The following is a 27,137-nucleotide window of genomic DNA, read 5'->3' on the forward strand; positions in this document are numbered from 1 at the left end:
TTTCCGCTCAGCACCGTCAGGACGAGCGGACAAGCGTCATACGTACAGCGACGTCACCACGTCAGCAACGTGAATAAACATGTTTCACTATGTTTATTGTTTATTATTTAATATATAAAATGTTCAATGATCTCACATTAAAAAAAACACATTAATCTCCGATGATGATTCCAATGCATCTGACCACAGTCATTTATAGAAACACAGAGAGATAATGATCAGCTTTAGGAAGAAACAGCTATGAGCTAATCCTGAGCACAAAAAACGGTTGTTGCACACTGTAAACTATTGTTGGAAAAAAATCATGTGCTTTAACATAAGAGCCCAACAAGAATCTATGTGATTGTGGGTACAATGCAAAATATTTATTACTGGCTTTGAAGTTTTTAAAAGGCTCGTATAACAGAGCTGCTGGTTTTTCTGTTTCCACTTCCAGTGGATTTAAAAAAAAATGAAATAAAACGAACAAAGATGAAAATATCAGACAGGATTTGGGGGATTTTAAAAAAAAAAAAAAAGCATCAGCACAAAAAGAAAAAAAAAATACATTTGATTTTGACATTCATTTATAATTATCAATACACAGTAAAATGTGCCATAAGTTGGCTGAGCATTCCCATGGAAGCACAGAATCCATGTTATTGTCAGTGAGGTTTCCTGTCACTTCTACGTCACAAGCACAGTTTCCTGCTAATTCTAAGCTCCACTAGCTCCACATGACGATTTGCAACCCTGCCTCGCTCTTTCACCAGCTCAGTTGTAGATGGGCAGCCATCTCCAATCAAACCCTTCAATCTGGAGGTTCCTTCTAAGAACACGCCACAACCATGAACTCCAGTCCTCATCATCACCATCAAGGTCTAGGCCTCAGGGGGAGTTTCCTTCACGTCAGAAGCATCTAATCCATAGAATCCCTTCCTATGTGGATCTACTTCCTGAGCACCAAAGTCTGTTCTACCTGTTCACAATAAAGTTCCTTCAACTTTCTAATTTTCTGTTGTTCTTCTTGTAAGTTTCTCCTGATTGAACTACTTCTAAAAGACTTCTTGAACTTGTTCATTTTTAATTGACTTGTAATGACCTGTAAAGCAGGTCAAGAATTGCCTGAAGGAACTGTCACCTCATGACATTTCCATAGACTCTTTCAGTCTTGTGGTAACTCTCAACAACCATGGGCTCCTCTAAGCAGCTGACTGAGGATCTGAAAATGAAGCTAGGAACAGTGGAAGTTAAGATAAGACCTGGCAGATAAAGGAAAACTGTCAGACAGAAGTGTTTTCCATCCCATATGAGGAAACTCTCTGAGTGTGTCTGACAATCAGGTTTCTGGATTCAGTTGTGTAGACAGCTCAGTGTCGTTGTCAGAAGCTGTGAGATCAGAAACACACTGTTGATTCACTCATGCTACAGTGAACTTTGAGAAACAGAAAAATCATCTGCACAATGATTTGAAATCCTTTTAAATTTACAGGATAAAGTGTTTGTCATCTCATCTTAAACAGAATAAATGTACATTTTACTTACGAGGTGGACGGCGTGTGGCTGAAATCAAAAGAAAAGACAAATCATTTCACTCACAGCTGTAAATGACAGAATATCCCCAGTGAATATGATCCTCTCTTCTACACATCTGAACTAAAAAATAAATCCATTCTATCATTCAGTTTTGTGATCTGCATAAATGCATCAACTCAGAGATGAAAATCAAAGAAGTGAAAAAGTTTTCTTTCTCACCTTTCTTCTTTTTGTGAGCCATGAATCCAATGACAGCGATGAAGATGAGGATGAAGATGAAAACAACGAGTGGAACAATGATGAGGACGGTCCTGTCAGTCGGCTTCTCTGTTGAACAATAAACAAAAACTAAGACTCATACAGATAAAGCAGGTTAGAACAGAAGAACAGTTTAATCGACCATAAATGTAGGCTTCTTACTGTGAACCAAGACTGAAGAGTTAATACAGTTATTATCTTTAAAGTATATTTGTGTGCAGAAATATATTAAAGCCCTAATGTGTTGGATTGGAAAAAAAAGAAAGAAAGAAAGAAAAAGAAAATGGAAGTTAAAAACTTAAAGTTAAAGAAATAAAACAAGCAAAACTCATATATTTATAAATGATCAAAGATAAGGTTCAGCTTAGTTCAGTAGTAGAAACAACAGAATAAAATCAGGTCCTGTAGGTTTGTTCTGTGTTAGTCTGAGTGAAGTGAAGAGTGGACAGGAAGCACAAAACTGTTATTTGTGTGGTGAAAACAATACACTTTGCAAAATTACTAAAAACAAAAAAGACCAATTGATAACCTTGTTGGGCTCATATGATCTGATCACCATTGCCCAGGTGTGGATTCTTTGAATCTTCAATTGAATTATTTAATTGATTTGTTTTTATGATTTTTGTTAAAAACGAATTTCCAGTTAAACAAGAGAACCAAAGCTAACATTGTTAACGAATCACAGACATTCAGTCACATTCAGCAACCACTGATCTCACTCTGACCTCCATTGGTCCTGATCTCTGCTTTGTCCAGTTTGGTGACGATGTCCTCCTTCACACCAGAGAGATGTAACACACATTCATACCTCCCCCAGTCTTCAGGTGTGACTGATGAAATGTTCAGGTCAACACTCATCTGGAAGGTTCCATCATGGTTGGGGAGGATCTCTCCGTGCTCCACGTCCTCATCAAGCTCCTCTCCATCTTTCCTCCAGAACATCTCGGCTCTGTCAGGGTAGAAACCTGTAGCGTGGCAGCTGAGTAGAGAGGAGGGAGTCTTCTGGAGGAGAGACACTGAGGGACGCTCTGGACAAAGACAGGAGGTGGGACAGAGAGGGACACAGACAGTGGTAGAGGGAGTGAGAGAGAGTGAACAGGGTGGAGGAAGACGAAAAAGCAAACAGGAAAGGAAAGAAGAGAAAAGAAAGATGAAGAAAATCAACAGGGAGACATCAAGATAAACAGAGAAAAAGGGAGAAAAATTAGAGCTATTTGTATAATCTTGTGTTCGTGTTTTGATGAACACAAGATTATACAAATAGCTCTAATTTTTCTCCCTTTTTCATCATGTGATTCTACCTGTTTTCAGCAGAGAGCTCTTTCCATAGTCCACTAAGTTCTTCAGCCACTCAGGAAAAACCTGAGTTAACAAGTTCTCAATGTGTTTTATTCTCCCTTTGTCAGCATCCCATCTGAGTTTGACGGAGACAGCCTGTGATTTTGGGGTGATCCATGTTTTTGTCTTCAGGTCTAAAGCCATGAAGTCTTCTCCATCATAACCAAACTGCAAAAAACCAATAACCTCTCCAGTCGTTTCATCCCATTCACAGCCACTTATCTCCAGGAAAATGTGGACATCTGAGACAGACAGAAACAGAGACAGACAACAGAGACTGAAATTAACAAGATCAAAGCCGTTTCTATCATAAATGCAGACATTTCACACAGCTTGTGAAATGGGGTACAGGAAATCTATTTAAACACTGTTTGGCTTTATTTAAATTTAATCACTTCATTTTTTAGTTTAAGATCATTTATTTATTTTCTTGTATTAGTTTTAGGCCTCTAAAGGGACATTTATTAACTGAGGATGCAGAACAGTATAGCATTAAAGAAAAAAATAGAAACATCAAACAGAACACTACAACATATCACACACTGTACCTCCGGTTTGATTGAAGCGCTGTTTCAAACCACGAATCCTGGCCTTTAAAAGATTAGGCTGATTCTGAAAACACGCTGCTCTGTACCACTGCAGCTGCTCAGGGTTCTTTTCTAAGTAAGTTTTCACCCACTCCTGTTTTAGTTCAAATCTCTGTGTGTCGGTGTCGCAGTAACCGACCACAATGTCATCGACCAGTGCAGCACCGACAACCTCAGGGAAGTTTGGGAGTCCAGAAGACGCAGTAAAGAAAAACTTCAGAGAGTGTTTGACTGTGGGACAGACAAGGTTTACAGAATAAATATACGCACCCATCATCATAACACTCAGCATAAATATGTAAATATATACGTATTCAGTAGGATTCAGTTCAAACTTTGTCTCATCAAACTGAAGAAAAGTGAAAGTAAATTCATATGAGGCAGGAGCAAAATGCAGAGCCGAGTAGAAAGTGTTAAATAAATATTTAAAATCTGATCCTACCTGATGATGAACCGTGACAGAAAAGGAGAAACAAAAATAACTTCATCTTGTTTTGATGATGAAGAACCGGTAAAGGACCGAGCTGATTCAGATTCTTTGACTTCCGCTCTGCACCGTTAGATCAGCGATGTCACTACATCAAATTCGCGAGGGGATGAAATGCCCAATGAGATGAGACTGATAAGACTCGTGTTTCCATGGAGATGAATTTAAATTCCTGACTCTGTCACTCATTTTAAAGTGTGTTTCTGAATGGGTCACGTCAGCTGTAAACACGGTATTATCACCATCCTTCATCCGCGCAGAGAAAAACTTGGATTTTCCTGAACGAAACCTGGAAACCAGACGAGAACAGGCGGCGGGTGGGACCAGGAAATAGCTGAAGTTAAAGACGGGATGTTGTTGTTAGAGCAATTTGTTCAGTGTGTAGTCAGTCTTCGACAACTGAGAGGCACTAAAAATAAAACATCCTGCGTCCTCCTCTTTAACCGGATCCCTCCACCAAGTTTGGTGCAAATCGGTTCAGTACTTTTCGCGTAAAACTGCAGACAAAGAAACACTCCTACTGTTCCCACTTTTGCCAAACACTGACGTCCTACCTTTCTCCATGTTTTTGTAGACATTGAAGGCTGAAACATGTCTCTCTGAGCTGCATGGAAGAGAAATCCAGTGCTGTGGTGGAAGAAATGTTCAGATTGGTTATTTAAGTAAAAGCAAAAACACCACGATGCAAATGTACTGATTTAAAAATTTAATTAAAAGTCCTGAATTCAAAGTTTTAGTAAAGTAAGTTCAGAAGTATTGGCAACAAAATTTACTGATCTATCCTGCATCCATTGTGCAGAATGGACCCTGTCAGTGTGAGACCATTATATTATTTGATCATTAGTAGTGGGTTTGTTTTACAGTGACCCCTAATGACAAAGAACATGCAAGAAAGCATAAGCATTTAGGGAAACATGCTCCAAATCCAGAAATGCAGCAAATACCAAAACACCTACAAACAGAGGGAACACACACAACATGAACTGCTGCACCAGAACTGCTCCATGACACTCGGGAGAGTGGTGGGCTGGATCTGTGTCGTGTTGCCTTTCACCTGTTCTGTTTATTTTCCCTGTTGGTCTCTCTCTCTCTCTCTCTCTCTCTCTCTCTCTCTCTCTCTCTCTCTCTCTCTCTCCCTTTCTCTCTCTCTTCATCAAAAGTTTACATTTCAGAGAAAACAGCAGCTCAACAGCGCCACCTCTGGACAGATTATGTATCTTTCTCTGAGCTGAACTCACCTGAGGATGACATCATCTGACTTCCCTTTGGTCTTCAAGGTGTCAAACTGTCATTGTGATCTGTGATTCCGGTCTGTTTACTGGTAAATGAGAGTTAAGATCCATTGTCATCACAAAGCTGAAAGGCTCAACAGTCTGTGATCGATAATTATAGATAACTATGATCTCCCAAAACATGAGGAGACAAACAACAGTTCAGAAGCATTTCATGATTTCAGAGCAACTAATTTTGTAAAAGTCATTCAATTTTTTAAAAAGAAACTACAGTTAAAGACAAAAACATAAGTGAAATGTATTTGTATAAAATGTTGTGGAAAACATCACAGTGAATTTCATACACACAAAATGATCTATACACTCAAATCATAGAATGTATGGTGCATTTATTGTGTGGAAGTGATGTTTATAAAATGTGCATAAAAAGAAATGTTTGCATCCACACACCTCAGATCAAGATCAATACATACATATATATATACATGTGGTGACTTGTGTCACCAACAAAATAAATAAAACACAGAGATTACTCACAAAAACATATTTGAACTTAAACATCTCAAATTTTGTAAAGAGAAAACCTCGTTCATTTACTGTAATGACTGTATTGATTCTTGTCAGTTATAATGTGACACAATAGCTTAAGATGTCGATTAAGAAACAGCTTCGTATTTAATTAGAGGTATCAAAGGTTTCACATCACAGCATTTATTATTGTGTCCCACATGAGACGAATCCCTTTTTGCAGGATGGTGTGTTTGCTTCACGTCAGGTTTCAGGATTCAGTTTCTCAGAGAGAGAATCAGCAGAGATGTCGTCAGGAGCTGGAAGGTCAGAAACACACTGTTAGTACACTGGTCCTGCACCACCACTGTCTTTTATGTAGAGACAGGTCTCTGTCCCATTCAGGGATACTGGTCATATTGGTGACATTAACTTCTCTGAACAGTTGTGAGATGTCAGCAGTAAGAACAAAGGGTGATTTGTTATATTTATCATTGTGTCTGGCTCGTCTGCAGAGTATAAGAACACTGCTGGTGATGCCTTGAGGATAAAATTAATGTTTGTTTGTTTTTTTTTTATACATCTGGTTTTGTTTACTCTGTTTTCCAGTAACAGACAGATGAACATATCAGATAAAGTAGAAAATAAGTTCTACTCACGACATGGAGGGCATTTGGCTGAAAGAGAAAGTAAAGACAAATATTCAATATCAATATCATTTGTTATCATTTTGCAAGTGAATCTGATCCTGTCTCAATAGATCAATAAATTAATCAATCAACTAATCAGTCAGTGCCTTTTAGCCCTTTCTCATGACTGTGGTTCTGATTTGACTTGCTTCAGACTGTGGTGCAGAAGGAACTGAGTCTAAAACCAAAGCATCTGAAAACTGAAAAAAAAATCTCACTTTGCTTCTTTTTGTAAACTGTGACTCCAAAAGCAAAGACGACGACAGCGAGCACAACCACTGCAGCAGTGACGAGCGAGGTCATGTCAGTCGGTCGCTCTGCAGAACAACAAACAAAATCACAACCTGCACTGATGAAGCAAGTTAGAACAGAAGTACGTCCCACCGTCTGTTCCTGCAGGTCACTGAGACTGATGTCTTACCTTCGTTGGTCCTGATCGCTGCTTCGTCCAGCTTGGTGACGATTATGTCCTCAGCACCAGAGAGATGAAACACACATTCATACCTCCCCCAGTCTTCAGGTGTGACTGATGAAATGTTCAGGTCAACACTCATCTGGAAGGTTCCATCATGGTTGGGGAGGATCTCTCCGTGCTCCACGTCCTCATGAAGCTCCTCTCCATCTTTCCTCCAGAGCAACACGGCTCTGTCAGGGTAGAAACCTGTAGCGTGGCAGCTGAGTGGAGAGGAGGGAGTCTTCTGGAGGAGAGACACTGAGGGACGCTCTGGACAAAGAGAGTCAAACAGTCCGGGGGTCGTTTTATATTACAGCTGACATGATGCAACATTTCAAAAGGTTTACCTTTGCACCACCAAAGGATGCCAAATTGTAAGTTGGATAAGAAGAAATGCATAGAGGATGCATATAAACATTTTTGGGATAAGTAGAATCAGGTCAGGTGACTCTACCTGTTCTCTGCAAAGAGCTCTTCCCAGTTTTCAAATACTTCTTGAGCTTCTCGGGGCAAAGAGACAGGACAAAGTTTTTCCAGAACTCGTTTCTAGATTTATCTCCGTCCCACTTGTGTTTGGTGAAGACAGCCTGTGGCTTTGGAGCGATCCACGTCAGAGTTTTCAGGTCCATCGAAATGAAATCCTCTCCGTTAAAACCATACTGTTGATAACCACTAACCTCTCCAGTCTCATCATCCCATTCACAACCTGCCATCTCCTGAACAACATGGACTCCTGAGAGAGAGAGAGAGAGAGAGAGAGAGAGAGAGAGAGAGATCCCAGCACAGTTAGGAAACAATAAGGAGATATAGCAGCATCCAGCAGTCTGTCTCAGTGGTGTGTCTGACTGTGTGTTTCCATCAGCCTGTATATCTCTGTCTATCCATAGAGCAGCTTGAACTGACTGTAAATCAAACATTTTAGCAGGGTCGTACCTCCGGTTTGGTTGAAGCGCTGTTTGAAAGTGTTGGTTTCAGCTTTAAACATTTGCTGGTAATTGGCACAGTTCTGCCTCGTCTTTTCCCAGTGATGTGACTCAGCACCGATTATGGTTTTCATCCAGTCCTGTTTGGGTTCTGTTCTCTTGATGTTGCTGTCGTAGTAAGCAATCTCAGCTTCATTAACCGTCGCGACGGCCACAAACTCGGGAAAGCCTGAGACTCCAGATGATGCTGTGAGGTAAAACTTCAGGGAGTGTTTCACTGTGAGACAAATAAAAGCCTGGATTTAACTTCCCTCAGCACAACAGGTTTTTTTTTTTTATGTCATTATGAGCCAATATAACACTTTATAGCCTTATTACCATCATAAGCATCACTCGCTTGGACCAGTGAGTGACTCAGCAGGCATAGGAACTGAATGGAAACATACTTACCCACACATATTCAGCTATCCTGGTTAGGACATTGCATTGACTTCCATTCAATAACCTAACCTAAACTGAAGGACCAGTCAGAATGTCCTCACCTTCCCTAAATGTCCTCACTCTGTAGGGTCTGTGACTCAGACCAGTACACGCACACACAAAATCCACAGAAGAGCTGTGACAATTTGTCCGTGATGCTTGGAACAACGTTGAAAAACGGAAACATGAAGCATCCTTACTAAAACTTGCACAGTACTACACAGTGTTGTGTATATATGTACCTGTAGATGGACAGATCTTACCTGGAGATGCAACACGAGTGAAAAGGAGCAACAAAAAGATCTTCATCTTGTTTAGAGACAGAGGTAGCGCTGAAGAAGGAGAGTGTCAGGTCTTTAATGGCTTCCTGGTTTAATGAACTGACACCGAATAAACTGCTTGTCGTCCTCTGAGTCTCTCTGTCAGCGTTCCAAGTTAAGTTAATACCTTTACGTATATTTTTTCCCTCTAACTCATTCTGTAAATAAGCCTGTTTTCTACAGAGGCACCAAACACTGTGTGGTTACCTGGCAGGTGAAACACTGCCCATCCTGCACCGTGGGCTCCACCTCCTGGAACATGCTGGAACGAAGCCCAGGCTTGTCAACCAATCACTGCATTTCATTTGCCATTGTGCCATTTATATGCTGCTGCTACTGTCCTTCAGGACAAGTCCACTTTGACCCAATATAACTTGTAAAAATACTGTCTTTCTTTATTTGGACAGGCAGTTCAAAGTCCTGTTGTTCATACTGTTTTTACTCTGAGCCATCAACATTGTCACATTCCTTTGTAGCTTGCTTCTGTTTCCTTCTAACCTGTGAAACATGTTTTCACTTTTATTTTGTTCCTGCTCCTACAACGAATAACTCGACTACCAAACTTCAACAGGCTCTGTGCTGCTTTGAGGCAGAAGTTGCATCAGGAGAAAAAAACATCGCACAGAAATGAGTGATCTTACAACTTAGACTGATTTTATTTTACAATCAATGAATCAAAAATATCAGATTATCGAACACATACAATCTTACACGCTGAATGTTGAGATTCCAGCAAAACCATTCAAACCCTTTAAAAGAAATATACAAACAGATGACACAATAAGTTGTGGCAGTCTGGAGATATTCCAAATTCCTTTTTATCTGACAAAATTAGAGACCTGTTCAAAAACTTTACAGCAAAAAGTAAACACTGGGTCAACCAGAAAGAGAAAACTAAGCAAAAAGGGAAAAAAAGAATAAATAAAAAAAAATAAATAAAAATTTACTCACTTCTCAAGATAAAATCAAAATAATACACAACAAAAGAATTTCACTCCAAACCGCCCTTACGGCTAGTGATGTTACGTCTGACACCGAAGCCCCGAGGCCTGTATCGAGTAAAGGGGGCGTGTTCAAATGAAGCCTGTGCCGAAGCCTGTGTCAGTTGTCAGAATATCACATGACCACCGGCAAACGAGGCCCCGTTTCTTTGCAATCACGTGACTGCCTCGCTTTGTGATTCGACCGATTCGAATTTCAGAAAAAGGCTCGCGAAACACAGAGAGTGTTTTGTGTGACTGGGTTAAAAATGGAGCCACCAAAAAAGCGGAAGACATCAGCAATGTGGGATCATTTAGACATGATATCTCCCAATAAGGTAAAGTATAATGTAATCACATGGAGGATGGATAGAATTATATAATATATAATATAAAAATATGTGTGTATGTATATATCCATAAATATATATCCATAAATATACATATACATATAATTGTAAATATACAATTAGTATACATATTAATTAAAGAGAGCACAGATTTATGTAGACCACAATCAGGATAGATTTATTTCATTTATCTACACCCCGGGAATTCTGACAACCCTTAGAACACATACATTATCACAGTCGAATTGCTTTACATCAAATGACCAGCAGATGTCAGTGCTCCCAAATGAGGTGTTAAATGGGGCTTCGTTTGATCAGCCTTTAGGCGAAGCAATTGCACTGAATGATTCGATACGTTCACGGGGCTTCGTCGCAACATCACTACTTACGGCAATGTCCCCAAAGAGGGAGCTACAATCTGGAGTTGTGTCCTCTAGCTCTACTTCTCTTCTCCATAGGCCCCGGCCACCGCAGCCTCCTCACTTTCATACTGGTGGACTGCTCCTTCTCACGAAATCAAAATCAATTATCTCTTCCAGCACACTTACAATAACAACAGTATCAAATAACATCTTATCAAATAGAAATTCACATAAACTTACTTTAAAAACACATATTTCTTTTTAAAAAGAGATACTTATACTGGTCATTTCACCACAAAAGCCAAAAACACCCCTCCCACTCTACTACACTTGGTTTCTTCCCCTGTGAACCCCCCTATTTAACCAAATGGACTGCTCCTGTCCAGGTTTGGCTGTTCCTGGAACCGGAACAAAGGAAACAGGTGAACACAATTTAAATTTGATAAATCACATACACAGTCACAATATGTCTTCACCCGCCACCCACCCCTGTCCGTCCGTCCGTCCGTCCGTCCGTCCGTCCGTCCAAAGCTATTTCCTGGTTTCATGAGCTGCGTGTTTGGCTGAATCTACATGCCCGGACTTCCCTGCTTCTCACTAGTGATGTTGCGACGAAGCCCCGTGAACGTATCGAATCATTCAGTGCAATTGCTTCGCCTAAAGGCTGATCAAACGAAGCCCCATTTAACACCTCATTTGGGAGCACTGACATCTGCTGGTCATTTGATGTAAAGCAATTCGACTGTGATAATGTATGTGTTCTAAGGGTTGTCAGAATTCCCGGGGTGTAGATAAATGAAATAAATCTATCCTGATTGTGGTCTACATAAATCTGTGCTCTCTTTAATTAATATGTATACTAATTGTATATTTACAATTATATGTATATGTATATTTATGGATATATATTTATGGATATATACATACACACATATTTTTATATTATATATTATATAATTCTATCCATCCTCCATGTGATTACATTATACTTTACCTTATTGGGAGATATCATGTCTAAATGATCCCACATTGCTGATGTCTTCCGCTTTTTTGGTGGCTCCATTTTTAACCCAGTCACACAAAACACTCTCTGTGTTTCGCGAGCCTTTTTCTGAAATTCGAATCGGTCGAATCACAAAGCGAGGCAGTCACGTGAGTGCAAAGAAACGGGGCCTCGTTTGCCGGTGGTCATGTGATATTCTGACAACTGACACAGGCTTCGGCACAGGCTTCATTTGAACACGCCCCCTTTACTCGATACAGGCCTCGGGGCTTCGGTGTCAGACGTAACATCACTACTTCTCACATCCAGGTTTACAGGGAATCATGACCGCGTACCATGTAAGTGAAAGTCCGGGAGTAACATGATAACACGATACAGAAGGCTGCGACCCGCCGAACCCACCTACTGTTTGTTGTGAGGTGACAATGCTATATGGCGTATAGTATATGCTATTACAGACTATACCATACAGTATTATTATTTTGTGCATACAGTTCAGATAATATTATTACGAATAATAGGATATTTTCCCGCTGATGACAGTGAAACCGCTGAAGCTTTTTGCCTCTACATGTCTGTGGCTAAAGTCCAAAACACACCAGGTCATGTTACACAGAGAATCTCACACACTGGGCCGGATGTAATTCCTCCCCTGAAGATCTTATAATACTACTGCTAATAATAATTATTATTATTATTATTATTGTTACAATGAACTTCAAAACAATTCAAAATCAGTGAATACAGAGTGATTACTTTTTAATACTCACTTTATAATCCTGTTGAATTGAATTGAAGATGAAGATCCACATATGGAGGAACAGTGTTGCTTCCATCCCTCACAAGGCACAGTGGTGTAACATTTTATACACACGTATCATGATTCTACACATTTTGTGGATCCAGATGGTTGTTAATACTGTGTCCTGAGTTGCTGCAGGAGTTACAGGTGCAGAGGTCATTGCTGTGAGTCCTGTTTTTTCTTGTAGATTCAGACAATGTTTGTATATCAGAGAGAGAGAGAGAGTGGAAAAAACAAAAACACAGAAGCCGTAGAGTGACTGTTCACACTGTGGTTGTAATTTATTTAACAACTTTATTCATGGGGATGCTGCATTTGAACCATTTTATTATGTTTGTTGTAAGGATATTGTTTTGAGACGGTGCAGTTTGTTTCAAAGGAAGGTCCAAAGAAAATAATGCTGGATGGTCCTTTAACAGACATGAAACAGGAGACGTTAGAGTCAGTGTGGGATGGAAACTTCACCAGACTTAGCTCAGAAAATTCTTCACAGCAGTGTGCCTGTAAAACAAAGAAATACCATGAACCATTTTATTTTTGATTTGTGTGAGTTTATTGATGTGGTAGTTCAGGTTTCACAAGTCGTGAACAGACTGAACATGTTGGATTTATTATTCTGCAAAACCCATTACAGGCTGATTTTTATCCATCTGCTGCGACGATCTTCACTTCAGGATTTAATGTTGATTTGGTTTGTGTTTGGCAGCTCATGTAAACCACTCAGAAACTTAAAGTAAGTCAGGAATTGAAATTCAACTCCCTGGAAACAAGAATTACGAGTCTCAGATCGTCGCACATTTCATCCCATCAATCACATCACATGTTAAGGGCGTAAAGTTCTCTGTACGTGTGTCACGTGATAAACAGCAGGTTACCTACGCCTCCCTCCACCAGGAAACAACGTTGGACGGACAAAGCATCCGAATCAGCTCGGTCCTTTATCGGTTTGTCTTCATCAAAACAAGATGAAGAAGTTATTGTTGTTTCTCCTTTTCTGTCACGGTTCATCATCAGGTAGGATCACATTTTAAATATTGATTTAACTCTTCGCTTTCTACTCTGCTCTGCATTTTGCTCCTGCGGAATTTACTTTCACTTTTACTTCAACTTGAGACAAAAAGTTTTAACTGAATCCTACTGCATACATATATATTTACATATTTATGGTGAGTGTTATGATGATGTGCGTATATTTATTCTGTAAACCTTGTCTGTCCCACAGTCAAACACTCCCTGAAGTATTTCGTCACTGCATCTTCTGGACTCCCAAACTTCCCTGAGGTTGCAGGTGTTGCACTGGTCGATGACACGCTTGTCGGTTACTGCGACACCAACACACAGAGAGCAGAACCAAAACAGGAGTGGATGAAATTTTATTTTGAAAAGAATCCTCAGCATCTGGAGTGGTACAATGGAGAGTGTTTCCAGGGAAACCCTAACTTCTTCAAAGCCAGTATTTATAGTTTTAAGCAGCGCTTCAACCAAACTGGAGGTACAGTATGTGATATGGGATTTTTCACCTTTTCCTGCTGCTGTAAAGTTGTAAAGATTATAATCAGTAAACATCAGAGTGGGAGTAGGCAGAGGAAACTGGTTAGTTAGGTTCAGGTTAAGCTCTGACTAACATATCCCACTAAGCCCAGTTTACAATAAGCCTGTTTCTGACAGTGAGAGACTCCTCCAGTCTTCATGATTGGACCGTCTGGGGTCAAAGGTTTGCAGTGACCCTTGTGAGTTATTACAAAAGCCAGTTTGACCAGTGATTCAGAAATTTACAAACACATTTGAGTAGATTCTACCTTTTACTTTTATACTGTGAGATAGAAACATGGTTTCATCAGTCACACACAGAAAAACTGCGCAGATGATCTGCTCTTTGATCATGATCTCACCACAGAACTCTGAGAATAGCTTAAAACTGTGCATCACACAGTGAACAGTGTTTTTCATCTGTACATCATTCATTCTAGCGTCTGTTGTCTGTCTCTGTCTCTATCTTAGATGTCCACATTCTCCAGAGGCTAAGTGGCTGTGAATGGGATGAAAAGACTGGAGACGTTATTGGTTTTAATCAGTATGGTTATGATGGAGAAGACTTCATATCATTGGACCTGAAGACAGGGACATGGATCGCTCCAAAACCACAGGCTGTCCTCACCAAACTGAGTTGGGATGCTGACAAAGGGAGAATAAAACGCAATGAGAACTTCTTCTTTCAGATTTGTCCTGAGTGGCTGAAGACCTATGTGAACTATGGGAAGAGCTCTCTGCTGAAAACAGGTAGAATCACATGACCTGATGTAGTTTGATGAACATAAGATTATACGAATGGTTCCTATTTTTCTCCCTGTTGAATTTCTTCATCTTTCCTTTCCTGTTTGCTCTCTCATCTTCTTCCACCCCCTTCACTCTCTCTCACTCCATCTACCATTGTCTGTATCCCTCTCTGTCCCACCCCCTGTCTTTGTCCAGAGCGTCCCTCAGTGTCTCTCCTCCAGAAGACTCCCTCCTCTCCACTCAGCTGCCACGCTACAGGTTTCTACCCTGACAGAGCCGAGATGCTCTGGAGGAAAGATGGAGAGGAGCTTCATGAGGACGTGGAGCACGGAGAGATCCTCCCCAACCATGATGGAACCTTCCAGATGAGTGTTGACCTGAACATTTCATCAGTCACACCTGAAGACTGGGGGAGGTATGAATGTGTGTTTCATCTCTCTGGTGTGAAGGAGGACATCTACACCAAACTGGACAAAGCAGTGATCAGGACCAATGAAGGTAAGAGTGAGATATTATCTTTAAATCATAATTCTTAACACTGGGCTAACAGGATGTCTCTGGTTTATAACTTAGGTCTTATTTTCATATTTGTGTTCATCATTTCTATCAGTTTTGTTGATATCGTTCTCCTCAAAGTCATTTATTCTAACTAAAGTGGATTAAACATGTTCATCTTCATCCAAGTGTGAATGTTCTGTTTGGTTCCAGTTCCTCCATCAGAGTCTCCTCCTGGTTCTGTCATTGGAGTTGTTGTTGTTGTTGTACTACTGATCCTGGCAATCTGCATCTCTGGACTCTTCATCTGGAGAAAGAACAAAAATGGTGAGAGACAAAGATGTTTTCACTCGACATGAAGTCATTTTTACTCCGCTGTTGGATTTAAGATGCAGAATCAACTCAAGGATAAAACATAAAAACAGATTTATTGTGAAAGGATAAAAGTTTTTGATCAGAAAGTGTGAGCTGGCTGATGTTCAGTAACTTTACTGCCAAAGGATCACAGATGTGCTGCATTTGTAAAGAAATCTGTTCAATTCATGGAGGATTTCTTCAAAACATGGAAAAGTGTTTTCTTTGTGTCCTTTCATAAATTCAGATTTTTATTTTCATTTATTGATTTTTGAACATTTAACACTGTGATCTCTCATCTTTATTTCAGGGTTCAGACCTACAAACAGTAAGTTTTCCCCTGTGAAAAATATAATATGTCTGCACATTAACACACAGTTATTCATGTCCAGCCCTGTCTCTCATATGATGCCTCTTTATTTAAAATGAAATGATTTTACTTTTGTTTCTGCAGCTTCAGACTCTTCACCTTCATCGCTCCAAGATGCAGCTTCTGACTGATCACAGTGATTTCTGCATCATGTCCATTATTCTGTGAAGATATTCGGTAAATGAAAGGAACATATTTATAGTATACTGGTCTTTGTCAAACCACTAAGATTTAAATTAAAAAAATACTTTGTATGATAAGTAATTATGTATATGTAATTAATTCACAGAATGTAAATATGTTTAATAATAAATTACACCTTTCAGATGTCACAGGTAACCATGAATATTAAATCCCTGTTGATATACTTCAATACTGTTTCACTTTGTTCCACACACACAACACTTTTCAATTTCAAATGTGCAGTTAAATTAGTATGAATGTGAACCAATAAAGAAAAAAACTGTTTTTCTTAAATAACTAATCTGAACATTTCTTCCACCACAGAACTGGATTAAATTTAGGGAGAGATCATGATCACGGTTAGAAGAAAACAAGTGTCATAACTCACATGACCACTAGAGGTCCCTGTCAGGTGAACGTTGGTCTTTTCAGGGATTTGAACAAAAAAACGATACTGTCGTTTTTCTAATGAAGACAGTCTCACTAATTCATTCATGCATCATCTAATAACATCCTTTTTGGTGGTTAGTCATAACAATCTATCACACTTTATGACTCGGGTCTTTATGTTAAAGGATCATTTGTAAAATGAATGACTCATGATGAGGCCTGCATGTGAAAGCTGAATGTATATGTGGGTGTTAATGATTAGTGGTAAATTTCTTTCTCAGCGTAAATGAAGTAACGCTGATTTCAGGTGTTCACAGGCAGTGGTGGAGGAAGTACTTAAGCTTAGTACTTAAGTAAAAGTACAAATATCCCGCAAAAAATATACTCAAGTGAAAGTGGAAGTACTGCATCAAGAATCTTACTTAAGTAAAAGTACTAAGTACTTACTTTTAAATTTACTTTAAAGTATTTTTTAAAGTAAAAGTACTCATGCAATGGGTTGTCTCAGTGCCGGGGACATTTTGTATTCTTTTTTTAAAATTACTTTATTGATCCCTCCTGGGGAAATTATTCTCTGAATTTTACCCACACCAAGTGAACGAAACACACACACACACAAGCATTATGCACATGAGCAACATGCACTAGAGACGCTGGGGCAGGGGGCTGCCTAGTGAGGCGCCCGGGGAGCTGGGGAGAATCGGTGCCTTGCTCAGGGGCACCACAGCCATGGTCGCAGAGGCAGGGGAGGCGCGTCTCCTTCACCACCACCGTATCCGTTTTTTTGCGCTTGGTCGAGGGATCGACCCTCGGATCTCAAGCCGGTCCAAAGTCCAAAGCCGCACTCTTAACGTACTGCGCCCGCAAATTTTGATAAAGAATGTAGATAAACTGATTTATGCCTCTGCCTATGTCACCTGCTAAATACGACCAACGATGGCGGTCTGATTCTGAGCTGGAGGGCTCAGGCTCACGCTCAGCCGACGTTGGCTCTGGGTTCTGTCGATGTCACGTGACGTTTCTTCTCGCCGGAATCAGGCCAGCCCACCAGCTCGTGCTCCTACCAAATGCGCGCTCTGCCATCATTGGAGGTAATAGAGCCACGTGATAGGCTGGCAATGGCAAACAACGCCTCAACGCAGTTTTTTTTTCATGCAAGATTTTGAGGAAATTATGTTCATAACATGTAACGAGTAACGGCATAAATTGTAGAAATGTAGTGGAGTAGAAAGTACAGATAATTGCTGCGAAATGTAATGGAGTAAAATACAAAGTATGCATTATTATTTTTACTTAAGTAAAGTACAAATACGTAAAAAAAATACTTAAGTACAGTAACGAAGTACAAATACTTTGTTACATTCCACCACTGTTCACAGGTCGGTCATGCACAAAGCCTGATTTCTGTCCCACTTCATCCCAGTCTCCTCTGATGTTTGTGGAACCAGGTGCTGCAGCTTCTCTCCACACACTGAAAAACTACTGTTTGGTCTCATTGCTTTAATTTGATGTTGTTAGTTGAACTTGGTGCGATTAAGATTTAATCAGTTAACAGAATAAATGCTGTGTGGTTGATGGAGACTGATATCATGGACTGAATACATTCAGTTTATATTATAAACTCTATCACAGACAGTTCTCATAAAGTGCGTAGTTACTATAGTTCCAGTCTACATTAGGAACATGGAGGATTTAATTCCTTAAGTATGAAGCGACTCAAAGTTTTGGTAAGTGGGATGTGAGGATTGTTAAAGAAACAAGTGAAGATGTGAAACACTGACAGTCTGAATATCTGACTGATCACTGAAAGCTGCTGAGCAAACTTAGTGGAGGCGTTTGGTTTGAGTCAGGGAAGTTCCCAATGAATTTGGGCGTGGATCGATTTAAAGAGACGGATCCAGGAATTTTTTCAATTCCTTTCCACAACACTAAGTGAGGTGCAGGATTCTTTTCCGCCAACTGCACGTCTTGACTTCAGCTTTATGTCGCTGTCTCCGCCTTTTCCTCGTCTGCTTCTCAGGTGAGTCGCAGTTCAGTTCCAACGAAAACACAAAAAAAGTTTTTCTGTCCATTAGGAAACAACATCGGACGGACAAAGCATCTGAATCAGCTCGGTCCTTTACCGGTTCAACTTCATGAAAACAAGATGAAGATGTTATTGTTGTTTCTCCTTTTCTTTCACGGTTCTTCATCAGGTAGGATCACATTTTAAATATTTATTTAACTCTACTTCACTTTCTACTCGGCTCTGCATTTTGGTCCTCCGGAATTTACTTAAGCTTGATGAGACGATAAGTTGTAACTGAATCCTACTGAACACATTTATATTTACATATTTATGCTGAGTGTTATGATGATGTGCGTATATTTATTCTGTAAACCTTGTCTGTCCCACAGTCAAACACTCACTGAAGTTTTTCTTCACTGGGTCTTCTGGACTCCCAAACTTCCCTGAGTTTGTCGGTGCTTTACTGGTTGATGACACTCTGGTCGGTTACTGCGACACAAAGAGAAAGATTTTAGAAGCAAAACAGGAGTGGATGAAACTTTTTTCAGAAAAGAATCCTGAGCACCTGGAGATTTACCGACTACAGTGTTTTGAGAATCAACCTAAGTTCTTCAAAGTCAGAATCAGTGATTTGAAGCAGCTCTTCAGTCAGAGTGGAGGTACAGTGTGTGATATATTTTACTTTTTACTGCTAAACTGTTCTGCATCCTGAGTTATTAAATGACCCTCTACAATATGGAGGATCAAAACTAACACATGAAAATAAATAGATGATTTTGATTAATATAGAATTTAATTGAAATATTACCAAATAAAGAAATGTGAAAATGTATTTATCTCTATATTTTCCAGTCTTATTTCCATATTAACTCATGTGTGTCTTTCTTCTTTCTTTATGATGATCAGTGAGGCTTTCATGCACCAATGTTATGGTCACTTTTTGTTCTCATTGGCTGATCAGTGTCACAGTGTATTAGTGAAGCCTGTTAGTGTATCACTTACTCTTCCCTTACTACCATCATTTTGCTCCATAGCAGCTGGTTACACTGATCAATAATAACAGCTGACTACAAACAGAAGTGGTTGAAGGCTCCATGTACAAATTCTAATGAATCTGAGATGGTTCATCTTGTACTGGATAATGTGTCCTGTGTTCTTCTGGGTGCTTTTCCATGTTCCACTGTCACATTTACATCACTGAAATGTCTTTATACTCAGTGGTACATTGAACCTTATGGGATGAGGCTTCACTCATTTTCTTTTACACATTTTAAAGATGAAATAAAGTAAAAGGAAGAAGAGGAGGTGGAACCAGTTCAGTAGATAACTGTTGTATGAATTGTTGTTTAAAGCAGCAGTATGTTAACTTTACTTTTTATGTTGATAATTGTTTTTATACACTGATCAGACATAACATTATGACCACCTGCCTAATGTTGTGTTGGTCCCCCTTTGGCATGGACTCTACTAGACCCCTGAAGGTGTGCTGTGGTATCTGGCCACAAGATGTTAGAGAAATTATCTGTACATCATTGTTAATTGTTGTTAATCTCTGTTGTCTGTCTCTGTCTCAGGTGTCCACATTTTACAGGAGATATTTGGCTGTGAATGGGATGAAACAACTGGAGAGGTTACTGGTTTTATGCAGTTTGGATATGATGGAGAAGACTTCATATCATTCGACTTGAAGACAAAAACATGGATCGCTCTGAAACCAGAGGCTGCCTTAGCCAAACTGAGATGGGATACTAACAAAGCTGAAATAGAAGATATTGAGAGGTTCCTCACTCAGATTTTTCCTGAGTGGCTGAAGGCCTTCCTGGACTATGGGAAGAACTTTCTGCTGAAAACAGGTAGAATCACATGACCTGATGTAGTTTGATAAACACAATAATATTCATATAACCTGCTCAGACTGAATTACCACTGTATCATCGCTCCACTCAGTCTGATGTTACCTTCTTCTTGGCCGTTTTCTGAGGCAGTGAGATTTGATTTATCCAGAACCAATCAGCAGAGACTGACATGTTTGGGTCCTCTGACATAACTGTCAGTCAGCTGCTGATAGTCAGTGGACAGTTAGTGTGAGTTAAGGACAGGACAAAGATGTTGGACTGAGTGTTGACTCTGTGTTCGACGGCTTTGCCATGAACCATAAAATCAGGTGGATCCTTCTCCTCTGACTGTAGTGAGTTTCTTTAGTGGTGATGTCGTTCACTTCTCTGATTATATACAGATGATGTGGTGGTTGTGTAACAGTCATGTTTAATATCTCATGAGACGAATCTATGTGTCTGTACATGTAGTGTATTTATCTAACAGAAAAGTTGGTTCCATGTTGTGAACCTAACTTGTCTGCTGAGTCTTGATCTCACTGAAACATTTAAACATACAGAATATACACAGACCATATTATTAGTAGCATTATTAGCTGTACTAGCAGCTTGGCTCCAGTGAAATGTCTCCACAACAATCATAGTTTTCCATGAAGTTTTCTACAGAGATTGGAGACATGGATTCTACTGACTTTGATGATCCTCTGACTTTTCCTCCAGGTTCACCAGCAAGTCAAATTCACTGATTCACTCAAACATCTCTTTAATGGATTGGCTTCAGATTTTATCAGACATTCATGGTTTGCAGACGATGTATTCTAATGATTTTGGTGATCACCATCAGCAGGTTGATGTTTTTGACCAGTAATTGGATGGATTGTCATGAACTTTGGTGAAAAAATTCATGGTCCCCACAGAATGAATTGTAAAACTTTTATCTCCTGACTTTTCATCCAGTGTCATCTTCAGGTCAAATTTTCTTTTTATCCAAAACTTTGGTTTATGACCAAATACCTGAAAAAAAGAAAAGAACATTCTCACTGGCTTCATCTGTTCATTGTGTTTAAAGTTAATCAACTAATAGAAATAATTCTAATAGAAATAATTCTGTCATCATGGTTGTAGACTCTTACTCTTGTTATATTTCCACACCCTCCCTTGTTACTTGAGCTTCCTTTAAGGTTGATCAGCCACAATTTTCTTCCACAGCTGCTGATATGAACCAGCACAGAGACTTACTGTGCATGAAACTGGGATTTTCTTCAGCAAACATATAGAGTGTGTCTCTAACTGCTTCTTTCTCTTTCTCCACCCACTTCACCCTCTGTTGCTCCCTCTGCCTCCATCATCTCTGTCCCACCTCCTGTCTTTGTCTAGAGCTTCCCTCAGTGTCTCTCCTCCAGAAGACTCCCTCCTCTCCACTCAGCTGCCACGCTACAGGTTTCTACCCTGACAGAGCCGAGGTGTTCTGGAGGAAAGATGGAGAGGAGCTTCATGAGGACGTGGAGCACGGAGAGATCCTCCCCAACCATGATGGAACCTTCCAGATGAGTGTTGACCTGAACATTTCATCAGTCACACCTGAAGACTGGGGGAGGTATGAATGTGTGTTTCATCTCTCTGGTGTGAAGGAGGACATCGTCACCAAACTGGACAAAGCAGTGATCAGGACCAATGGAGGTCAGAGTGAGATCAGTGGTTGCTGAATGTGACTGCATGTCTGTGCTTTGTTGAGTATTTTAGCTTTTGTCCTCCAGTCCTCCCTCCTTTATCTGTATCACTCTTAGTCTTTGGTTTTTGGTTTTTGTTCAACAGAGAAGCCGACTGACAGGACCGTCCTCATCATTGTTCCAGTGGTTATTTTCATCTTCATCCTCATCTTCATCACTGTCATTGGATTCATGGCTCACAAAAAGAAGAAAGGTGAGAGAGAAAAGTTTTTCACTTCTTTGATTTTCATCTCTGAGTTGATGCATTTATGCAGATCACAAAACTGAATGATAGAATGGATTTATTTTTTAGTTCAGATGTGTAGAAGAGAGGATCATATTCACTGGGGATATTCTGTCATTTACAGCTGTGAGTGAAATGACTTGTCTTTTCTTTTGATTTCAGCCAAACTCCCTCCATTTCGTAAGTAAAATGTACATTTATTCAAATCATTGTGCAGATGATTTTCCTGTTTCTCAAAGTTCACTGTAGCATGAGTGAATCAACAGTGTGTTTCTGATCTCACAGCTTCTGACAACGACACTGAGCTGTCTACAGAACTGAATCCAGAAACCTGATTGTCAGACACACTCAGAGAGTTTCCTCATATGGGATGGAAAACACTTCTGTCTGACAGTTTTCCTTTATCTCCCAGGTCTTATCTTAACTTCCACTGTTCCTTTTAACTGCTTTTTCTTAATAACATCCAAGCTGGAAACACTTTGATGTGTTTTTATAACCTTCTCTCTTTTGTAGGAACCAGTTAGCTTCATTTTCAGATCCTCAGTCAGCTGCTTAGAGGAGCCCATGGTTGTTGAGAGTTACCACAAGACTGAAAGAGTCTATGGAAATGTCATGAGGTGACAGTTCCTACAGGCAATTCTTGACCTGCTATACAGGTCATTACAAGTCAATTAAAAATGAACGAGTTCAAGAAGTCTTTTAAAAGTAGTACAATCAGGAGAGACTTACAAGAAGAACAACAGAAAATTAGAAAGTTGAAGGAACTTTATTGTGAACAGGTAGAACAGACTTTGGTGCTCAGGAAGCAGATCCACATAGGAAGGGATTCTCTGGATTAGATGCTTCTGACTTTGGAGCCTAGACCTTGATGGTGATTATGAGGACTGGAGCTCATGGTTGTGGCGTCTTCTTAGAAGGAGCCTTCAGATTGAAGGGTTTGATTGGAGATGGTTGCCCATCTACAACTGAGCTGGTGAAAGAGCGAGGGAGGGTTGCAAATCGTCACAGTGCTGAATGAAAGCAGAGAGAGGGAACACTTTAAAAGTCTGACAACTTACGAGGGATTGGCTAAAGGAGAGCGTGTCAACTTGTGGTTGGATTAAGACAAGAATGAGCTGGTGGAGCTTAGAATTAGGAAACTGTGCTTGTGACGTAGAAGACATGAGCAGGGAGACAGTCTTCCTGAATGAACCATCACTAGGCTTCATAAGGGTTCCCAAAGGTTTGCTCATGCCACAATTAATGTGACAGTGAAACCATGTTCTTTTCTTTGATTAGACAGGTCAAGCGTCATAATTCATGAAGGGTTTATTATACCAGAGGGATTGTAAACTAGTGGCTACTGGTAAGACTAGTGGATCCACATAAACAGAGCAGGTGGTTGGATTACCTGACTGAGCAGACCATGACATTCACATGATGCTGCCTATCAAACCTGATCTAGATATCAGGCTGAGACAAGCTGCCAAGTATCTGTTCTCCTCTTGGGTGAGAGTAGGATTTAAAATCTGCTTAAAGTCACGTTATCTCCACCCAACTTATGGCACATTTTACTGTGTATTGATAATTATAGATGAATGTCAAAATCAAATGTATTGTTTTTTCTTTTTGTGCTGTTTTATAATAAAATCCTAATTTTCATGAGTTTGACTCTTTTTGTGAGTCCATGTGTTCATCTGTGCTGATTGTTGCAGTAATATGAACGTTACTCGAGCATTCAGTATTCTCACAGAGGAGTTGGATGAGAGGATGAATATCAGCATTGACTCTGAGCAGAGCTAGCTCCCAGACAGGTTTAGCTTAGCTTAGCTTAGCATTAACACTGGAATTGGAGAGGAAACAGAAAACCAGTAGCTCCATGATAGGAGCCTTCTAACGACTTCAAAGCCAGCTGACGTGGAAATAAAGACAGAAAATGAATCAGTTTTACTTAAAGAGGAACTTCACATGATTTTGTGCACAGTAAACATAATCACAGAAGTTATTTTATTCATATGTTATTAAATTTTTTCCAACAAAACTCTGCTGGAAAACTGCTTTCTCTGCTTTTCCTGCTGAAAATGTCTTTACGCAGATCTTTTCTCTTAAAGCTGAAAGGCCAGTGGATGAATTCTCACTGAATTCTGTGGCTCCTCCTCAACTCTGAAGAAATAGCCTGTGATTCCTGATGTGATGTCATTTGTTGCAAAAGTCATGAAGATGTTTTTCTTTACTTTCTTAAGCTTTTCTTTGGCTGCTTGTTCCACACAGGTTCCCAACAACCTGCAACTGCACAGCACGTGAAAGGTTGCACATGGCTTCTCAGTACTTAAACACTGGGTCTTCTGAGTAGCTGAGAGAGAGCGTGTGTGTGTGTATGTCTGTCTTTGTTTGTGTGAGCCTCGGTGTGTATTTGTCTGTATGTGGGTCAAATTGACCCGAACATTTTCTGAGGGACATAAATGTGTGGGGGTATTGTAGCATGTGCAATGTCTAATCTTTTTTCTTTTACAAATTCTTCACTGAAAATAAGCTAAGGCCATGGAGTTTCAGGTCAACAGCTTTTTTTTCTTGTGTCACTTTTCTTTTAGTAATTATCTAAACTGAAAAAACACCACCTCAGGGTTAAGCTCTGAACACGCCTCATATTCCACAAAGCAAAGGAAATATCTTTGGACTGAAGTAAAAGTTCACATTGCTATGATCAGTCCCTTGGTGACTGTGCTGAATTCTTGTTGTACTGTTTTGAAACTTTGCTGAACTCCCTTTGGCCTGTTCTGGACTTTGGTTGGACTGTGTTTGTGGACTCTTGTTTTGGTTTCTTTGGTTTTGTGCAGCATTTCCTGCTTTATTTTGAAGTCCGGCCCTTGTGTGTCTATTCCCATTCTACTTTCTGTGTGTCTTTTTCCTGCTGTCTCAGTTTGAACCAGTTGTCCTACCTGAGCTGATACCTGTGGTCCTTCAGTGTATGTTCCTTTGTCCTGTGCTTGCTCCACGTTTATTATTGTTGTTGCTGTTTTCTTGACATTGTGAGTTAGACCGGCGCTCTACTCAGTGCCATTCAGTTATCGTAGACTGAGAACAGACGGAGCAGATTGTTCTGACAACTTCCCGTCTTTAACTTCAGCTTTTTCCTGTTCCCAACCGCCGCCTGTTCTCGTCTGGTTTCCAGGTTTCGTTCATCTCGAAGGAAAACCCACGTTTTTCTCTGCACTAAGATGGAGGGTGGTGATGATGCTGCGTTCACAGCTGATGTGACCCATTCAGAAACACACTTTGAAATGAGTGACAGTCAGGAATTTGGATTAATGTCCATGGAAACATATGAGTCTTATAAGTCTGTGAATTTCACTGTGAGTTTCATCCCCTCGCGGACGTATGACACGTTAGAACCAGCCCGTTAGAACCCGTTAAAACCAGCGGACGCGTGCGACACGTGTCCGCTGGTTTTAATGATGCAAACACTGGAACCTCCCTCCGCGAGGAAACATCTGAATCAGCTCGGTCCTTTACCGGTTCGTCTTCATGAAAACAAGATGAAGATGTTATTGTTGTTTCTCCTTTTCTGTCACGGTTCATCATCAGGTAGGATCACATTTTAAATATTTAGTTCACTCTTCACTTTATACTCGGCTCTGCATTTTGCTCCTGCGGAATTTACTTCACCTTGATACAGTAAGTTGTAACTGAATCCTACTGAATACATAGGCTATATATTTACATATTGATGCTGAGTGTTATGATGATGTGCGTGTATTTATTCTGAAACCTTGTCTGTCCCACAGTCAAACACTCACTGAAGTTTTTCTGCACTGCGTCTTCTGGACTCCCAAACTTCCCTGAGGTTTTATGTGCTGCACTGGTTGATGACATTCTTGCTTTTTATTGCGAAACTAACAGAAAGATTTTAGAACCAAAACTGGACTGGATGAAAAATTATTTTGAAGACAATCCTCAGCACCTGCAGTGGTACAGAACAGCGTGTTTTGAGAATCAGCCCAACCTCTTAAAAGCCAGGATTCGTGATTTGAAGCAGCTCTTCAATCAGAGTGGAGGTACAGTGTGTGATATGTTATATTTTTACTCTATGTCTATATTTTCCAGTTTTCCATATTAACTCAGTTGTGTCTTTCTTCTTTCTCTGTTTCCATCACAAACAGCAGACATGTTTTATCAACAGAGTAAATTTTCATGACACAACATCAAACCAGTCAAATCTAAATCTTTACAATTAATTAGAAAATGAGTTTTCACTCATTTTACTGGTCAAACTTCTGAGACAGTGGGTGTGAATATCAGGGGACAGTCAGGTGTTTCCCATCATGGTTTCATCAGTGATAGAAAGAAAAAGCTGCTCAGATGATCAGCTCTTTAATCATGATCTCACCACAAAACTGCATCACACAATGAACAATGTTTTCAAAGTCATGTTTCCACTGGAGAAATCATCTGTATGTTATCGTTAATTTCAGTCTCGGTTATCTGTCTCTGTCTCTCTCAGGTGTCCACATTTTTCAGGAGATAAGTGGATGTGAATGGGACAAAGAGACTGGAGGGCCTGTCAGTTTTTTGCTCTTTGGATATAATGGGGAAGACTTCGTATCATTCGACCTGAAGACAAAGACATGGATCGCTCTGAAACCTGAGGCTGTCAACGCCACACTGATATGGAATCATGACAAAGGGAGAATAAAACACATTGAGAACTTCTTAACACAGATTTTTCCTGAGTGGCTGAAGAACTTTGTGAACTATGGGAAGATCTTTCTGCTGAAAACAGGTAGAATCACATGACCTGATGTATTTTGATGAACACAATAATATTCATATAACCTGCTCAGACTGAATTACCACTGTATCATCGCTCCACTCAGTCTGATGTTAGCTTCTTCTTCTTTTCTGAGGCAGTGAGATTTGATTTATCCAGAACCAATCAGCAGAGACTGACATGTTTGGGTCCTCTGACATAACTGTCAGTCAGCTGCTGATAGTCAGTGGACAGTTAG

At 40.0% G+C, this 27,137-nt stretch overlaps 4 protein-coding genes across 18 annotated transcripts in view; 2 read left to right on the forward strand and 2 right to left on the reverse strand.

The window, feature by feature from the left end:
* Positions 1-512: 512 nt before the first annotated feature.
* Positions 513-4,734, reverse strand: LOC121191988 (major histocompatibility complex class I-related gene protein-like). 2 transcript variants are annotated; one of them, XM_041053516.1, is made up of 7 exons: positions 4,141-4,734; positions 3,660-3,929; positions 3,075-3,353; positions 2,499-2,801; positions 1,735-1,842; positions 1,525-1,542; positions 513-1,368 (listed from the first exon to the last, which is right to left on the reverse strand). In XM_041053516.1, exons 1-7 carry the CDS (start codon positions 4,184-4,186, stop codon positions 1,319-1,321), a joined length of 1,074 nt encoding a protein of 357 aa, XP_040909450.1. In that variant the 5' UTR covers positions 4,187-4,734; the 3' UTR covers positions 513-1,318. The 2 variants fall into 2 exon arrangements, with proteins under 2 accessions (XP_040909450.1, XP_040909452.1); XM_041053518.1 differs by lacking the exons at positions 513-1,368; positions 1,525-1,542; positions 1,735-1,842 and adding an exon at positions 1,849-2,405 and having other exon boundaries at positions 2,453-2,801.
* A 1,052-nt stretch (positions 4,735-5,786) lies between these two features.
* On the reverse strand, positions 5,787-8,973 carry LOC121191989 (major histocompatibility complex class I-related gene protein-like). Its single transcript, XM_041053519.1, has 7 exons — positions 8,734-8,973; positions 8,001-8,267; positions 7,522-7,800; positions 7,035-7,337; positions 6,832-6,930; positions 6,584-6,601; positions 5,787-6,244 (listed from the first exon to the last, which is right to left on the reverse strand). The coding sequence occupies exons 1-7, from the start codon at positions 8,777-8,779 to the stop codon at positions 6,189-6,191; spliced, it is 1,068 nt and encodes a 355-aa protein (XP_040909453.1). The 5' UTR covers positions 8,780-8,973; the 3' UTR covers positions 5,787-6,188.
* Positions 8,974-13,140: 4,167 nt separating this feature from the next.
* Positions 13,141-27,137, forward strand: part of LOC121191985 (major histocompatibility complex class I-related gene protein-like) — a 33,638-nt gene continuing 19,641 nt past the window's right edge. The window contains exons 1-7 of one of the 2 annotated variants that reach the window (XR_005895163.1): positions 13,141-13,301; positions 13,510-13,779; positions 14,289-14,567; positions 14,760-15,062; positions 15,273-15,386; positions 15,724-15,741; positions 15,868-15,986. Coding sequence is in view for 1 of the 2 variants with exons in the window: in XM_041053513.1 (XP_040909447.1) it covers positions 13,253-13,301; positions 13,510-13,779; positions 14,289-14,567; positions 14,760-15,062; positions 15,273-15,386; positions 15,724-15,741; positions 15,868-15,914 (1,080 nt within the window). In the remaining variant the exon portion in view is untranslated. Of the gene's footprint in view, positions 13,302-13,509; positions 13,780-14,288; positions 14,568-14,759; positions 15,063-15,272; positions 15,387-15,723; positions 15,742-15,867; positions 16,236-27,137 lie in introns of those variants that run through there. The other variant, XM_041053513.1, reaches the window with a different exon arrangement.
* LOC121191960 overlaps positions 17,749-27,137 on the forward strand; it is a 53,662-nt gene continuing 44,273 nt past the window's right edge. For 4 of the 13 annotated variants that reach the window (XM_041053465.1, XM_041053457.1, XM_041053455.1 and 1 more), the window contains exons 1-5: positions 17,751-17,804; positions 18,432-18,551; positions 18,754-19,023; positions 19,939-20,217; positions 21,577-21,885. In XM_041053465.1, coding sequence (XP_040909399.1) covers positions 17,789-17,804; positions 18,432-18,551; positions 18,754-19,023; positions 19,939-20,217; positions 21,577-21,885 — 994 coding nt within the window. In that variant the 5' untranslated portion in view covers positions 17,751-17,788. Of the gene's footprint in view, positions 17,805-18,431; positions 18,552-18,753; positions 19,024-19,938; positions 20,218-21,576; positions 21,886-22,014; positions 22,123-25,606; positions 25,717-25,916; positions 26,187-26,632; positions 26,912-27,137 lie in introns of those variants that run through there. The other 9 variants (XR_005895160.1, XM_041053454.1, XM_041053459.1 and 6 more) reach the window with 8 other exon arrangements.

The sequence above is a fragment of the Toxotes jaculatrix genome, chromosome 13 (assembly GCF_017976425.1).
Source record: "Toxotes jaculatrix isolate fToxJac2 chromosome 13, fToxJac2.pri, whole genome shotgun sequence".
In the NCBI taxonomy this organism is placed as follows: domain Eukaryota; kingdom Metazoa; phylum Chordata; class Actinopteri; family Toxotidae; genus Toxotes; species Toxotes jaculatrix.